The sequence below is a fragment of the Phascolarctos cinereus genome, unplaced genomic scaffold (genome assembly GCF_003287225.1).
Source record: "Phascolarctos cinereus isolate Bilbo 61053 unplaced genomic scaffold, phaCin_HiC Scaffold_5;HRSCAF=322, whole genome shotgun sequence".
In the NCBI taxonomy this organism is placed as follows: Eukaryota; Metazoa; Chordata; class Mammalia; order Diprotodontia; family Phascolarctidae; genus Phascolarctos; species Phascolarctos cinereus.
Genome location: NW_027555958.1, coordinates 215,326,822 through 215,345,139, shown reverse-complemented (window position 1 = coordinate 215,345,139; position 18,318 = coordinate 215,326,822). Strand labels below are relative to the sequence as shown.

The following is an 18,318-nucleotide window of genomic DNA, read 5'->3' as shown; positions in this document are numbered from 1 at the left end:
GGTCTTCTGTTACATGACAGAAGTCAAACTAGATGACATTTAACATCAATAACAATATGATTTTCTATGAAGCTATTTCTTGATCTCTTTTTTCTGGAACAACTTTTCTCATACCTTACTAATGTACTTATCATGGATTACTGTGATCTATGCATGTGTCATTCCCTATGAAACAGTAAACTACTAGGAAGTAAACTCCATGCCTTATCGGAATTTTCTATTTCTTTCAGCATTGAGGACAGCATTATGTATACAGTATGCACTTAATATAGGTTGAATAAATCACTCTAATCTAGATTATTTAATGAAAAAGGAAATTAGATTTCTTTGTCATGACATTTTTAGAGAATCCATTTTGGCTTCTAGTAATTATTGCTTTCCTTTTTCTAACACAGGGGTTCTTAAATTTTCTTGTAATATGGGATTAATTGGTTGGTTGCTGTCTTTCATTCTCAAAGAGGATCAGAATGACATTACTACATTAGAGTCAAGTTACAGTGTGTCTGACTGTGGCTGATCAGAACAACATGAGCGTGGAAGCCCCTACCACAGGTTGGGCATGAAGAATCCATGTGAACCTTTGTGTTGGATTCTCTAAATTCACACATCTTGCACTTCTTTTGAGCTACTTCAATTATGCTTTGCTCATAGAGCACAAGTCCTTCTTTGATGAGGGCATTCCATGCTGGGCAGTCCTGTGCCGGTGTCTCCCAGGTCATGCAATCAATTCCAAAGTTCTTCAGAGAGACCTTGAGGATGTCTTTGTATTGCTTCTTCTGACCATCACGTGAGTGCTTGCTTTGTGTGAGTTCTCTGTTAAATAAGTCTTTTAGGCAAGTGGGCATTTGCCATTCCAACAATGTGGCCCGCCCATCAGAGTTGTGGTGTCTGCAGTAGAGTTTGAATGCTTGGCAATTTAGGTCAAGAAAGAACCTCGGTGCCTTGTACCTTATCCTGCCAAGTGATCTTCAGAATCTTCCCAAGATGAGTCAAATCAAAGCTATTTAGTTTCCTGGCTTAGCGTTGCTAGACTATCCAGGTTTCACAGGTCAGCATAATGGCTCCACAGACCTTCAGTATTATGCAGCAAAGGGGGATAGGAAGGGTGGGAAAGAAGTATTCATATAGGACCTATTATGTGCCAGAAACTGTACCAGACCTCTTTTATAAATAGTATCTCATTGAATGAGATATTTAATGGACTGTTTTGGCATGTCTGTGAAGCCTCTGGACTCCTTCTAAGGATAGCATTTTTTAAAAAATCACAATTAAAGGAAATGCTCAATTTCAGACAGAACTTTGTGGAGAAAAAAAGAACACAAGCTCCCTAAAAAATGTGAATTCTGGCTTAAGAACCATCCACATGCTAAGGGGTCATAAATTATATTTGATAATCTGTTTTAGAATTCTGCTAAACATTGAAACCAAAATAATTGCTCTTTGATTTCTAGAATCTACCTTCTCTTCCCATCATTCAGTTTCAAAGATTGGATCATATGCTCATACCTCATGTTATAATAGTCTAGTTCTCCAGACTTCATTATTTTAAGGATTCATAATCGCAGCAGCATGGGTACTTCCACTAGTACCAACCATGATCCCTTATATACTTTATTAGATGACCTCATGAGTTGCTACCCATGGCAAAATTTAAAAAAAAAGAAAATGAAACTCAATATCTGGTAGCCGGTCTTCTGATTATGAGAATCTCTGTACTTATCTAGGATATACTCCCAACAATAGGCACACACAATCCATCACAGGAGCCATACTAAAAACCTTTTCATATTGGTAGGACCTGCTCAATATTTCACTGTGTTAATTCTCTGTCCTAATAAGGCATCAGAACAGTACATTAGTGGAGGGCTATTTTCCATTATTCCCAAAATTAGCAACAATCTCTAACCTACTTTGCAACTGTCTGAGACTGAACACTTGAATTTATTTTGAAGCAGCTAGGTGATCTCTTATTATCTACTTACCTATCTTCAATTTCCTCTTTACCATATTTGTTTTCCTATTCTCAATTTGAAGATCATTCTTGATATCAAAAGAAGCCAGAAGAAAAACAGAGTTTGAATAGTTCACTTTCTGTCATTTTTTTGAACATTACTTACCCCAAATAGTGGGTCTGTCACTTTGTTCATTTCGCTCTTAACATATCATAACAAACTTTGGAAAAAAAAAACACCCTTAGAATTTTTCACAAGTTTCATTGCATTCTGAATTTTAGCCTTCCTGAAACACGTCAGGGGTAAAGCTACATGCTTACCTGGTTGTTGTTCCAGGTTATACTTAAAATGTTTTCATAACAATAGAAACCCTACCTGACTCGTGCCCTGCTTATGGCAAGCTTACATAAAGGTAGATTGTTACAATAATTATTTTAATTATTAATTTACCACCTAGCAATGGTATATAGAATATAGTTTGTCCACCAGTTCCCACTATACTCACGACACTAGCCAAGTAGGTTCTTAAGAAGGTATCCATTGAACCACCCTATACCTTGATCCCAATATAGTGATATCAATTTGGTCCTCTTTGAGCATGAAGGATAGCAGCCAACCGTCCATTAAACCTTCAGGACCTTCACCAAGGCTGCAACATCTCCACTGCTTACCAGAGGGCACTCAGATTGAAAATACTTAGTTTATCTCCTCTCCTGACCCCCTGAACACATAGAGCTAGCATTGACACTACTGGTTCCAATTCAAATTAATCCAGGGTTTGACAATAAGGTGAAACATTGCTGTGAAATGCTAAAATTATGGAAATTTGTATTGCCTTGCCCTTACACTGTGTCTGAGAAATTTTATTTAATCTGATCAACTTTATTTATATTACATAGGAAATCTAGTGAGTAAGAAACTTGTCAAGTTACTCCATGTAGCATTTGGCCTGATTTCCTCCTCCTTCCCCCAAATTACTGGCACCTATAGAACATGGGAAGGGTTAAGAAAAAGGTTGTATGTTTGGAAATCACTGAGTTGAGATCTTCAAGGAGTGGAAGAATACGAAGGATCCTGGAGGCTGGGATCAGGTTTCCAGGCACTTACAAGTCCAGTCCTATTCTGTCTTTGCTTCTCTTTGCCAGTTAGCCTTACCAAGGCTCTTGGTTTCATCTATGCTCTCAGTTCTCTGACCCTATTAAATGCTGTTTTCTGGTATCTGTGTTTGGTCCTTTTCCCTGCCTTGTCTCAGTCTGCAAAAGCTTAGCAATCTTTGTAGCAAGTAACTGGAAGCCTCATTGCTGGGCCTTGGTATGGACATCATGCTTCTTTCCATATAGCATAAGGTGGAATGGTAGATGAATAGCCTTTCAACTCCCAAACCAGAAAAAAGGGCAAGGACCAGATTGTGAGCCTCCACATAAAATTTTGCCTAATATTCCACTTCCTACGTAGCTTCATCCCCATCTAGTACTAAAGATGTCCTACATTCAGTGCCTCAGTTTTCCCTATGGCAACACTCAGAAGACCTACACTTTGTGATTTGTCCTTCATTCTTGACATCAGGGAGATGATGACATGACTTGCAATTGACTTTGATTTGAGTGAGGGAAGGCAGTGCAAAGTCACCAGCCTCACTTTATCCTACAGAGCCATCTGAGTCCAGTGGCCAGATATGGATCAGCACAATGGGAGATGGCTCAGGATGCAATGGGAGACCTTGGCCCTTTTAAGCTAAGGTCTTTCCAGTTTCTCATTTTGAGTGAGGCAATGCCTGGCCAATTCCACTTGGGCAACTCAGCTTGTCCTCTCCTCCCCTCCCCTCCCCTCCCCTCCCTTCCCCTCCCCTCCCCTCTCCTCTCCTTTCCCCTCTCCTCCCCTCTTACCTGAGGGTGTTCTGCCTGAAGGAGGGTAAATGGATGGCTGAAAGCTATCTAGTTAACTTGGGGGTTTCTGGCTAGATTTCTTTCTCAAAGACCAAGCCTTAAACCTAATTTGCTCTGAATCTCATGGATTGGACAACAATAGGCCCAAGCACCACTTAATGGTTATTTTTTGGGCTCTCCTGGCTCAGAGTGAATGTAAATAGTAACTGTTTCTCTTTTGGCCAGCAATCCCTGAGTGTCTTCCCCTCACAGTTGGATTTTTTTTTTTTTGGATTAAAGGTGCCATTCCTTGACTCATGTCTTAAAGAGGCTTATCCTATTCACTGAATGGGTATTGCCTCACTCAAAGTGAGAACCTGGAAAGACCTTAGCTTAAAAGAGCCAAGGTTTCCCACTGCATCCTGATCCATCTCCAGTAGTCTTGATCACTATCTGGCCACTAGATCCAGATAGCTCTGCAGGAGAAAGTGAGGCTTGTGACTTTGCACAGCCCTCCCTCGCTCAAATGAAAGTCAGTTGCAAGTCATGTTATCATCTCCTTGATGTCATGGTCCTCTTTGAGAATGAAGGACAAATCACACAATAACTCAGAAGACCTTGGGAACTCTGGATCCCACAGATATGAAATCAAGGGAAAAGTCATTACACTGATACTATTTTTACAAGTTTGTGGAACTTTGTATGACACCCTGACTAGTCTACCTTTTGCTATTGTTTTTTGTAAATCTGGGAGTTACTGTACTTAGATGTCTCTTCTTTTTCTTTCTCATCATGAAAATTTGCAATTGTATTGTCAGAATTTAATTTTCTTTGGAGCTTCTTCATCTGTTGTGAGGCATTTCTCTTTTTAGATTTCCTAGCCATAGGATCATTATTAAAGTAATAAATTCTTTTAATTACTAAGGGAAACTAAGGGACATAACTGACTGTCTAAGGTTGCCTTTGGTGGAAACGTAAATCAATAATTAACCTATATCCTCCTAAGTTACATAGCAAATTAAAGTGACTGCATTTTGAAATAGAGATAGTGCTGGATTTGAATCTAGATTCTTTAATTTACTACTCAGGTAACCTTTGGCAAGTTATTTAATTTCTCAGGGTCATAGAGTCTTCTTCTATAAAATGAGAGTATTGGACTAGATGACTTCTGAGGTAATTTCCTGTTCTAAATCTGATTTTATAAATCCCCTATTACCATTTTTTCTGCAAAAAGTCATCCATTCATAGCCATTGAATCATAATTATACAAAATTTTGACTATTTCCTCATCTGTAAGTGTCTTGGGTTGGTCTAGAAGACCTCAAAGATTCTTTCCATCTCTGAATTTGTGGTCCTATGATCTAAGTTTAATTGTGAGTCATTGATCCAATGTCAAGATCAGCAGGAACTGAAAAGAAAGCTTATCTGGTAGTCATGTCATATATGGTCATGAATTTGAAGGGACCAATGTTAAATAAGAGTTCAGCAAAATTTTGAGCCCAATTCCTCTACCTCCTATTCCCATCCAAGAGATCAATTTCGTATAGAGGGCATCATACTCCTGAGGCATTAAGATAAATGTTTATATGTTTGTTCTCATATCTATGAAATAAATATCCTTTGTAAAAACTGCCTATTTATATGTAATTAAATGGAACTGAGGGGCTAATTAATGGCTTATAAAAATGAGCAGAATAGTTGGTGGGGGTTTGAACTGATGGCAGTAGAGAAAGACAACCCTCAACTCCTCAGAGTACCTAAGAACCCTTCTGGATGGCCCTCATGCCTCAGGGCAGTGGTAGCAATAGCTGTCTTAATTGAGGAAGCTTCTAAGCTCACACTTGGTCAGGCCTTAGAAGTGCTCACTCCACATAGAGTCCAGAGCATACTGGAAGCAAAAGGTCACCAGTGGATAGCCAGCAGGAGGTTCACTAAATATCAGGCCCTGCTCCTGGATACCCCTGACTTGGCCCTCAGAGTATGCCATACTCTCAACCCGGCAACTCTCCTCCCAGACAGTTCCCACTCAGGTGCCCCAAATATAGGGATCTGATCAGGGCAGAATACTATTGTAGTTGGCCTATGGGGTTCATTCCAAGGAGCATGTACCTAGAGATCTTCTGGGAACTCTGGAGACATGGTGACTTCATCCTTGGGCCTTTGGGGATGATGAATTTCCAGCCTAGTGTAGAAAGGATTTGTCTCTTTGGGATGATGCTGAAAACCCTGGTCATCCATTCAACCTGTCCCTGAGAGATTGAGGTCAGCAGTGCAAGTGGTATTACCTCCATTTTACAGAGAAGGAGACTGAGGCTTCAGGAGAGGAAGTGATTTGCTTACAGCTAGTAACTGACAAGCCACCCCAAGGGTTCTTTCTGAGGTGCCCCCCAAGCCCTGGAAATCAGGACTCTGGGAATTCTGGAGCTGGAATGTCCCCCCCCTTGCCTAAGAACCCTAAGAGATGCAACAGTTCTGGCCTAGAGACAGTGGTCCCAGAGAATTAATACTACATATGGAGACGCTCATCTGTGATAAAACTATGCCTTCACTTTTATGGGGACCTCTAAAGACATTTTCTATCCAGGGCTTTAAATTTTGGACACTCGGTTTTGGGGGGGGGGGCAGAGAAATTGGCAAAGTTTTTTAGGCTGTAATTATACAATCGATACCTCTTCCCTTTCCCTCCTCCTCCCAGTGTATGTTTCCTTACAAGTCAGTTCCATTGAGGTAATTTTACAAACTTTGCATTTGTTGATTCATTCCTTGAATGTTTATATATTGATGCTTGCTGAATACATACACACGTACATACGTACATACATACATACATACATACATACATACATACATACATATATCTATATGAATCCTTACTGATATTGAGTTTAATATGAGAAATCAGGATGTATATTACTAGAGTGCCGATACCTAATTAAGAAAAGTTCATATTTGCCCTTTTTTTCATTTAAAAACACCTAGAATGTTTGCCTTATGTGAGATGCCTATGTCCTGCATGTTCATGGATTTTCATGGGTGCCTAGAAATCTCAAGCAATTATCCATAATGCTTAGCTTCTTTTTTTAGGCAGCCTTCTTGGTCTTCAGAATTATTTGACTTTGTTTTGTTATTTTCTCTGAGCCTACTTCTTTTTTGCGGGGTGGTGATGGTAAATTTGCACTTCCCACTTGTCTTGTCCTTGATGTCGTAAAGACAAATTGGGGGAAGTTTCAGGTGCTATTTGGAATAAGAGCCCAGAGGATATTTGTCTGGACATCTAATGGGACCGTCTATGGTACAGAGATTCTTAAAGAAATTTTGTTATGTTTTATGTAGAAAGGGATTCATAGAAAATTTTATCCAGGCCCCAATTGGAGGGCCTTATGAACTGACGGAATCATGGAAGATTTTCATCCAAGTTTCTCATCTGAGAGTGAAGACTTGATGCCTAGTTTATTCCAGGCTCTAAATAACGATGGAGAGAGTTCCATGTGTTCTGGAAAGTCCTACATGGGCCTGATTTCATTTTGTGACAGGATACCATTTTCTTTGTATTTTGTTTTTCTTTTTTTCCACTTTTGGGTTGAGGAAGGCAATATAAGCATCAAATAAGACAAGTGTCTTATTCATTTAGTTGAGTACTAAGCAAGAAACAATGTTTAGTAAACTTTATAATTGTTTGTTAAATTTGCAAAACTTGGTGTTTGGGGATAATTGTGATTATACATGTGGGGTTATATAAGATCATTCCACATAGACCACTTTGAGACTCATTTCTGCCTGGCACTGGAGTAGAAAGTGAAAGAACAAAGTATGTATCTCCCCAGACACCCCAGAAGTGTTGTTCTGGATTGGGTACATGGACAATGGATTTTAAAATGCACTTCTATTTATTTTCTGGGTACAGAAAATATTTCAAGAAGGGGAGAATGTAATTGGGGCTTAGTGAATTTGTAGACTATCAGCTTGCTCAAATGACATCACCATGTGGAAGATACTAGAGAGTGCTTCTAGAATTATCATGATGATATGTGAAAAAAAATTTCTTGAGATATAGACTGAAATATGTTTAAATATTTTGTGACTGGTTGCTCCTTTGCTGGAGAGGAAGCTATTTCATTGGCTGTAGAGGCATTCAAAAGTTTTCTCACTTTAAGTTATAGTCTTTTTGCCTCATTTCTTCCATGGATCACAGTGATTCCTTCACTCATGGTGAACAGTGAAGTGCATGTAGTCTCCAATTTGCAAATTTCAAAAGGCTAATAGAGCAAACCATAGGAAGCTAGGTATTAGAACTCGGGCTGAGTTTATCATCCAGTACATGATTGATACCGTGGGAAATATGGAGTGATCTTCAGGAACAACCTTCAATGCTCCAGCCCAAGGATCCATCTGTCAGTTGTGCCATGTGAATTTGTTGGGACCAATGCTATATGTGAGTTAGGTTTCAAGCTTAATACTTTCTTTCCCTGTCCCCTCTTAGAATGAGATACCATGAGTGGTGGTGGTGGTACAGGGGGTCTTCAAATGCTGGGGGAAATGTTTGCATGCTTGTTCTTGCTATACCTTTGAAGTGAGCATCCTTTTGTAAAGGCTACTTGCTGTCATGGTTAAAAGGAACTGTATGATACTTCCACTCCACACCCCCCCCAAAAAAACCCCCCCCCAAAACAAAAGGAAGAATCACAACTGATGAAGGTTTGAACAGATAATAGCAGATGAGAACCCAGGTATATGTAGGGGAGGAGGGAGGAGATGTAACAAGCTTGGCCCTGAGAGTGGAACCAAAACCCACATGGGACAATGAGATGTCATTTCCTCCATTAATACTTTCTTTACGTTTCAAACTGGATACCATTCTACCTCCTCCAAACCCTGTAACAGTTTGGGTCTCTCATTACATTCTGTTTTGCTTTTTGAGTTATTTGTGTACTTGTTTTCTCTCCCTGCTAGACTATAAAATCCTTGAGGACAGGATCTGTGTGTCATTCATCTTTGCATCCCATATAGTGTCTTGTAAACAATGGGAATTATTTGTGGTTGGAGTACATTTTGATTAAAAATAATATCTGTACAGTCTCCAATCTGGGTCACCTTCATCTTTTGAAACATTTCTAGGATCCTAATCAGGCTGGATGTGCTCAGGAAAGGAAATGATGTCCTTCAACTAGTGTAATAATGATAGTCGGCCCAAAGTGGCACCAGCAGTGGTAGACATTCCCAGCCAGGAAAATCTGCTGGAGGTCATTGTTGTCTACAGCTGTGTTTTCACTACTTCTGAGTGATTGTTAATATGGCCCTGAAAGACTCCATGTGACCACCTGGTACACTTTAGATCTCATCTTTTCATTTTTGAATGAGTGATTTATTTCATTGGGATATTCTCACAATTCCTATTATGTGCTCCATCTGCCACCCTCCTTCCCCCGTTAACCTATGTAATGGGCCAAAGGGAAGACTGTGGAATTTCTTTCCCTGGGATCATTAAGTATTCAGTTTAATTCAGTAAAGATTTTTTGACACTCTGCCTACCCTATGTGGGACCAAAGTTAATAAAAGGCATCAGTTTATTTGGTTTGATTTCCATGCAATCATGCCTCACAATGGGGATATATTAGTTGACCTCTTGAAACCACTGCTGGCCAATATTCTGTAACTTCCCATATTTTTAGCATGGACATGGCTTTCATAAATTAGGTTGCTTTTCAATGCCAGAATCAGAGAGCCAGAATCCTACGGAGTCCAGAACGAGCCAAGTGAGCAACAGCAGAATTTTGATTAGAAATTAAAGGTGAAAAGTCTGCTAGCTTTCCTTTTTATGAGAAGGCTGATGTACCAAGTTCAGTGAGAGGCGGCTAGGATTACAGATCAAGGAAGCACCTAAAGATGGAACCACAATTTAGTGAGAAAAGCTTTTAGGTTTCTGGCATTCAACCTGTGACACTGCTTTATGGTATGGGCTTTTGGTGAAATAATTTCTTACTCTGTTCAATATCTGTAAAGAGTAAAGTATAGAGTACGTTGATACCTGGCAATGAGAAAAAAATAAAGAGATTTCTCTATTTGTTTTTCAAAACGAATTGAACACAGTGAGTGAGTGAATGTCAAAGAATAATATATTCTGAAAAAGAGCTCAAGATACATCCCCAAATGACATATCTTGTAAACCCGAGTCAAATCATCAGTGAAAAAAACAAAACAAAATGGATGTTCTAGAAAAGAGAGATATTCAAGGCATTCCTAGGAAAAAAAAGATGGGAACAGATTATTCAATTTGCTAACACCCCACTCCACAGAAACACACACACAAAAAATGTATAGATACTGGTACCACATAGAGCACAAGTAGCAAAATGAATTATTCCATCTTTTGAAACAAAAGAAGAAAAAAATAAACTTAAAGGGAAAAGGTATATATGTTGTTAAAACAACCAAAACAGTTAGTGATTTCTTTCTCAAAGTACAAAAAGCATGTGCACTAAATCTTACAACTTGCTCTTTTCCCACTCCAGATTAATCACTGGGTTTTGTAAAGCTAAACTGCATACTGGGAGGGTACATACAAAAGTAATTAGAATGTAGAGGCTAGAGGAGAATATGCGATGTATCCTAATCAAATTAGTCAACAATGAAGGAAAAATAACTCCTACAATCTCTCAGAAAGAAAATGGGCTGTTGGAGAATGGTTGAGCTGGCAAAGTGTGGGGCTAACATTATGTGAAAGAATGTGAGAATCCTCAATTCTGTGGTCAGACAATTCTTTTGTCCTACTGATGATCATTCCTAAGAGAAGAAAGATACAACCTCTAGTTTGAAATGGGTAATTTACAGTGGGTATAATCTGTGGGGATTTATTGCTTTTGAAGAATATGACCCCTGAGAGATATATGCCTCCATGGACTGCATCCTGCCTTAAGAAAAGGGGAATAAGAGTTCCTAGGGAAAAACAGTATTAGGAAGTATGGGAGGGCAGGGATTTAGAGAAGAGATTTCATGTCAAGTGAGAAATAGAAGGATCATGGAATGGGCATGGGGAGAAATGGACTTTACAATCAGAGATACAGGGAAATTTCTTTTTTCTTTTTAAAATTTCCATTTATTTATTTATTTGTTTGTTTGTTTGTTTTTGGGAATTTCTACCATTGGGTAATATACTTCCATCTTCCCTGTCTCCTGATATCTTTTCCTGGCTTCCTTCAAGGCCCAGGTCAAATCCTATTTTATATAGGAAGGCTTTCCCTATACCCCTTAGTTCTAGTGCCTTCCCACAGGCTATTATTTCCAGTTTATTCTGTATATAGCTTGTTTGTACACAGAAATTTTCATGTTGTCTCTCCAATTAGACTTGTGCTTCTTCAGAGCAGGGACTGTCTTTTGGCTTTCTTTGTATCCCCAGAGCTTATTGTAGTGCCTGGCAACAGTAGGAATTTAATAAATGTTTATTGACTGACTAACTAGAATGTTACCGTATTGTAAGAAATGATGAGTTTTGATGACAGAGATAAGCCTGGGAATACTCAAATGAACTGATGCAAAGTGAAGTAAGTAGAGTCAAGAAAACAATATATTTAATGAGAAAAATAATGTGCAAAGAATAAAAACTGTTATAAAAAAATCAAAAGCAAAGGCTGCCAAATTACAAATGACAATCACAGCTTCACAGAAGGATATGAGAAGATACTGTTTTTCCCCCAACTCCATTCATTTACATTCCTTTGGGAAATCCTTGTGGAAAATCATATATTTTTCATACCTTTTCAATCTATTGAATGATTTTTACTGATTTGTTTTCATCTTTTTCTTTAAAAATATTTATTATATATGCTGACCCTCTGAGAAGTAGGGAGAATTACTAAGAAGAAATGTAGTTAACACAATAACAAAGATAACACTAATTTTCAAATACATTGGCATGTCCCAAACATTTATAGTGACTATCCCTCCAGTTGCTTATCATTCTTTTTTTTTAAAGCATGTTTTATAATTGTATTTATGTTAATATTCTGTGTATCTAGGTAGATTAAAACCCAATTCAAATAGATTATAGTTATTTTGAGTGATGTTTCTCATGTTTATTTTTTCCAGGTTTTTGTTACTATAGAGAAATGCTGAAGGTGTTTGTGAATTTATTTTTTACCCTAATACTTCACCTAAGGAATTACTCAATTGTCTCTACCATTTTCTTTGCTGATTCTCTGAGGTTTGCTAAATATATCATCATATCATCTACAAATAGAGCCAACTTTCCCCCCTTTTTTATGATTATTATTCCTCTAATTTTGTTCTCTATTGTTTTTGCTATTCCACTTTCTAGCCATATATTGTTGGGCAAGTCATTCTTTGAATACCAGAATCTTCACCTATAAAAATAAGGGTAATATTTAAGAGGCCCATAGGGATGAGAAAAGCATTTTGTCAGACTTAAGTGCTATATTAATGTGTTATGTTATGAGAGAAGGGGGAGAAATGAAGAATTGGTTAGGTCTTAGGTGCTTGATGTTCTAAAAGTACTTTTGAGCTCTTAATTGAATGAAGAGACAATCATTTATGAAGGGTCAGAATTATTCTAAGTGAAGTAAGTCACTGATGCCTCTCTGTTATCCCCAGAACTTAATACAGCTCCTGAAAAGTAGTAAGTGCTTCAAAAATGTCTATTCCTTCCTTCCTTTTTTTCTTCCTTCCTTCTTTCCTGTCTTTCTTTCTTTTTCTTTCTTTACTTCATCCATTAATTTCAAGGACATTTAATGGACCTCTAAAATGAACCCTAATCCTCCATTCTCCCTCCGCTTGCTAACTAATATCTGAAATTTTATGTTTACGGGAGGACATTAGGAATGATATAAGAAAAATAAGACTGACTGCTATGACTCATTGAAGATCCTTGCCTGGTTGTTATGTTTGTAATTTATTGCAGATTTATAGGCAGCATGGCAGAGTAGATACAGTATAGTACATGGAGTCAGGAAGACTGGGGCACAGATACTCACTCCGTCTTTGGTACTTACTAGCTAGAGGTCTTAGCAGTATAAATTTCTAAAACTGCAAGTCAGAAACAGTTTGCAATCTCTCCTAGTAGATAGAATCCCCATTGATGTATCAGGAACTTCAGGTAGTCTTCCATTCATTATCTTGCTTAGAGTTCTTCAATGGTTATGCTTCATTATAATCTTCAGGGAGGTTTTGAAGAGGGCTAGATAGCATATTCCTATTTCTTTTCCTTTTAAAAATTAATTCCTATCCTCTTCAATCTAGGAATAATAATAACCACAACATGACAACAACAACTAAGTAAATTTATGTAGCATTTTAATAGATTTGCAAAGTACCTGTTCATGTTATCTCATTTGATCCTCACAATAGCCCTGTGAGGTAGATGCCATTATCCCTTTTTTACAGATCAGCAAAGTGAAGCAGACAGAGTCTAAGTGACTTATCCAGTATCATACAACTTAAGTGTATGAGGTAGGATTTGAACTCTAGTCTTCCTGACTTTAATTCCAACACGTTATCTACTACATCACCTAAAGTTCACTGTCTGCAGAGCTGCTCAGGCTTTCTACAGTTGGCATATGTGTGAAGGGTTTTTACACCCCCTTCCCTCCTTTCCAGTCTACGACTGAGGCAAGGAAATATTATGAAGGTGTTGTTATTCAGGACTCAGTACCTACCAGGTCCTTTGCAGACCTGAGAGATAGATGTAGTCCCTGAGGGTTTGATTTATGTAAAAATAGCATTTCCAGAATAGGGCTTATTTATTATATTCCAAAAAGAACTATAGTTTTAAGCAGCAAGAATATCACCAACTTTTATTCAACTTGAATCTATTTGGAATAGTTTTACAAGTTTGTTGATCATTTCTTTGATATTTTAAAAATCTCATCTGGGTTTCTGTGTGTATGAAATACCATTTCCTGATGTTTTCATGATAGGAATTGTTTTGGGCATGATGATAATAGTGACTGGCATAGATAATGGAAACTATTTGTCTGATTAAAGAAAACTTTGCATTTTAATGCCATGATACTAGAATTTAGTGAATGAATTTAAAAACTCCTGAACTTGAAACTGCAAATCTATTATGTACAACTTGCTATTCCTTTTATATCTATAATAAAGTTATCATATTTTTTCTGTAAATTAAAAATCAAAGAAGTAACATTTAAAAAAACCTTAAACTTCTACTGTAACAATTTCATTTTTCCTCTCCCCTCCCCAGTTTATCTTGGTGAGATTATTTCAGAAAAAAAAGTTGAACACAATTGACCTCAGATAAACATTTGAATACTTCAACTATAAAGCATATTAATTCAGTTTTGATAATTTTATTTTTATGTTTTTGTTTATGCATGAAGACAAAACCTGGAGTAATTCGGCCAGTTTCAGTAAAATCCAAAATTGTATTGAGGAAAGAAGACGAGGAGACATATGAGCCAAACCCTTTCAGTAAATACTTGGAAGAAAACAGTGGCCTCTTTGCTGGGCAGGTGAGTATACCTGATTGAATATATTTATGATGACTAAAATCTGTTTTGGTCTCAGTTGTGTCCACTGGAAGGGCAACATTGGAAAAAAATAAGTTGCCTTTATTAGTAAACAAGCAGAGAATGTGTTTAATCATTAGCATAATCTTTGAAGGAGGTTCAGAGATATTCTTTCTAAGGACTTTAACCCACTATTAGTCGATTGCTTTGGAGGCCAAGGGATTATAGTAGAAGAGTAAGGATAATTATGGCTTATATAATACAGTATTTTCTCTCTCAAATTATCATTATACCTTACTGAGATGCAGAATGGCATAATGGATAGAGAGCTAGTCCTGAAGTCAAGAAGACCTGGGTTCAAGTCTTGCTTCTGACATCTACTGGCTGTGTAGACCAGGCAAGTCTCTTGGCCTTTCGGTGCTCTAGGAACTCTCTAAGATTATACGTAGGAAAGAAGGTGCTGTTCGCTCATCAATGAGTTCCTGCTACCAGTGAATTCACCTTGATGATTTCTCTATCCATATTTTTCTTCATTATTTATAAAAGAAGATGATGATTGGCATAGATGAAAGCAATCCTCTTCTTATAAAAACAAAGCCATGTAGTTTTTGATGAGAACTTTTTGATGAGCACTTTGAGTTGGTGACTTGGGTTTGAGTCACCTTAGTGTTTTAGGATTTAATTCATTTGCACATAAAATTGAGTTATAATTCCCTTATACCAATCATACATATTAGAGGCTTAATATATGGTCTATTAAGTACTTAGAAAAATTCCAATTCTAAATCAATACTCTCTCATTCTCTCTATATGTATATGTGTCTGCATGTCTGCATGTGTGTATATATCAATATGCTTAGGATCTATGATTTCCTTATCATAGGGAACTCCAGGCATGGGAACTCTTTTCATCAATTAGTCTGTCTATGATTTAGAAAATCATTCATAGAGAATCTCTTGAGACATATAAAATCCATATGAGTAGCCCAGGGTCATAAATGAAATAAATGTCATAGGCAGGTTTTGAACCCAAACCCTTCTTGTCTGTAAGCCCAGTGCTCTGACTATGCTTTCATGTTATCTCTACAATGACATGATTTCAAAAAATTGTCAAATTTGACATGATTTCTTCTTATCGATGAGAATATACTAAATATGGAACGTCTCTCCCTATTTGAATTTTAAACTGGTTACTTGGAGAAAAAAGAAACACAAGAAGTCTTAGGAAGCCATGAATTGATACAGTAAGGATTGATGTGAACATTAAATCCTGGTGTTTTAGAGTGTGATAATAGCCTTTTTACATTTAGATGTGGTTTGGGTGAGAATCTTAGTGATAATTCATGTCATTATTTGCATAGGATGAGATATGCTAAGATGCTAAACCAAAGTGAGATAGGAGATTGCCAACATTGGTCCTATATCTCAGTGCGGTCCTGAGCAAGTCCATTTTAATGAACTTCTCCAACATCAGTCTTCATTTGCATATTTTGCAAAATTGAAATTAAAATATTTGACATTTGTCTATATATCTTATGAAGACTAGTATGGAAGTTTACTGTTTGGATCACGTAAAATGCTAGTGATGCAAGTCATTGAGAATTGTGATTAGAGGTGATTTCTTCCATTGTTTATAGCAAAATATTTCCCTCAATTTAAATAAAATAGAGAAAATGTATTGATGTATTGCCTTGCCACGTTTAATTCCATATACTGTAGGAATTGTAATTCAAGTCAGTGAGCATATTTTCATCATCATCAAAACCATTTATTTTTTACTATGTACATGGCACCATAATATTCTAAGATTAATCTGAAGTTTTGGACATTAGAATGTTTTTGCAAAATGAACAAAACCAATTTAGAAAGCCATAGTATAGAAAAATAAAATGCTAAAATTTAAACTAAAACCTACCCATTACCAAAAATCACCTGTGAATAAATTTTTTGCAAAGTGCCTAATACTATAAAAATAACAACTCATGATGATCTGGTTCTCTTGTAGCAAGGCATGTGTTCAGATTTAGCAATTTTTCTAAAATAAGATATCTTGCAGAATGTCAAATTAATCTCTAAGCAATTTATCATGATTTAGAATTAATTCCAAATGAAGAATTCCATTACCAAGCATAACTACTTCTCTTCATTAAAAGGAGACAGCCTCATTATTACCAAGTCTTCTTGCTTCTCTTTTCCATAGAATGGTCGTTAGGAACTCTCAACCAGATACTAGACAGGTTATTGATTTAAAGCTGAAAAGGACTTTAGAGATCATCTAGTTTTACTCTCCTCATTTTAGAGTTGAAGAAACTTAAATTTTAAGTAACTTGTCTTGGGTCACATGGCTTGTAAGCATCTGAGACAAGATTCAAACCTAGGTCTTCCTGACTCCAAGACTGGTGCTCTATCCACTATAACACACCGCCTTTTATTTGCATATTGCCAAAGAGTTGAGAGTTTGACAATGTGCAGACCAAATACTTAGAAAATCATGAAGGTTTTGGCTTTCTAACCAGATATTTTGGTGTCATGTAGACAACACCTTAACCTAGGTTATTTCATGTTTGGATTTCATCGCCTTACTCTTATATGTTTCTCTAGTTTTAATTTTGAATCAAAGAAAGAGTGGTATACTGACTATGTCAAGATTAAACAATGTCATTACCATTTGTTATGAGAATGTACATAGAGCTTCAAATATCTTGTCCTGCTCTGTTGTTTAAGCACATGTAGAAATAATGAAACTGGGGGCATTATACATAAGAGTGAAAATAAAGATTAATAATTAGCATCTCAATTAATTTAGAAATAATATTCTTTTTTATACTTGAATGGTAATTCTTTTATTTCTGGAATTCATAATTGAAATAATGGAATTTTTCAAATGACATCAAAGACTGCTCATGAGTATAGACTTGCAAATGTAAAGACTTAAGGTTTTTTTAGGGAGAGGTATTGAAGAGGGGAAATACTTGCACTAAAAATTAGTACTTAATCCCAGGATTTATTATTACAAGACCTCATATTTCATCCAAGTGACTATTGTGTTTCCCAAACTGTTGCTAGAGAATAAATTGAATAGTTCCAAACTCAATTGATCTCATCCACCCATGTAATGGAAAAATTGTCAGCAAGACTGTTAGGTCAAATTGAGGTAGCTCATATTTGCTAATCTTCTTGTTACCAGGGCCGGTTCCACTTGACAGGAGACAGTAGGGATAGAACTATGAAGAATCAGTTCCAGTGCCATAAGATATGATTTCAAAACTCTGTTGCAAAATGTCTGACAGCACACATGATGAAACTAGGCAGAATTGTATTTACTGTAGTGTGAAAAGAACAGTCTTTTGAACTGAAGATGAACTTTGAGTATTAAAAGCAAAGTGTCAAAGCAAATCCATAATTAGATAACTGTGACTTATTAACCATCGACAGAAAGAGCTGTTGGGGAGGGTTGTACAATTAGACAGAATATTTCACAAACACTTTCTGGCATGCAGGCTAGCCTGCCCTGAAGATCACTTAAAAATATGGTATTCTCTTTTTGTCTATGAATTTCCTTTCATCTTCCTTCAAAGATCTCCATACTCTCCTTTATAGATTTAGATTTATTATGATAGGCTAAGGTTACTCTCAAGTACAAACTGTCGACTAATAATTAAACATGGAGTTGAAAAGCAGTAAATTGACTGAATCGATCTGTTTCTTAGGAGTCAAATAGATATAAAGCCATAGGAATTTAATTCAAAGCTGAATTTAAAAATACGGAGTGAATTGCTTTTTAAAAATTCTGATGAATAAGACAGAATGGATGCCTTTATGCTACTTTGTCTGATTTCCCCAACTAGATCAAAGTTCTTTAGTGGGAAAACTGTTAATTTTTATGAAAAGCAACTGATGACCCTTAGAAACATATAAGAGAGCTAGATTATTCTCTTAAAATCAGTAAATTCAAGGGGGCAGCTAGGTGGCGTAGTGGATAGAGCACCGGCCCTGGAGTCAGGAGGACCTGAGTTCAAATCT

The 18,318-nt window shown here is 36.9% G+C and overlaps 1 protein-coding gene across 12 annotated transcripts in view; it reads left to right on the top strand.

Moving 5' to 3' along the window:
* MLIP (muscular LMNA interacting protein) overlaps positions 1-18,318 on the top strand; it is a 416,101-nt gene that overhangs the window by 274,557 nt on the left and 123,226 nt on the right. For all 12 annotated transcript variants that reach the window (XR_013487007.1, XR_013487006.1, XM_078155316.1 and 9 more), the window contains one exon: positions 14,167-14,298. Coding sequence is in view for 10 of the 12 variants with exons in the window: in XM_078155316.1 (XP_078011442.1) it covers positions 14,167-14,298 (132 nt within the window). In the remaining 2 variants the exon portion in view is untranslated. The remainder of the gene's footprint in view (positions 1-14,166; positions 14,299-18,318) is intronic.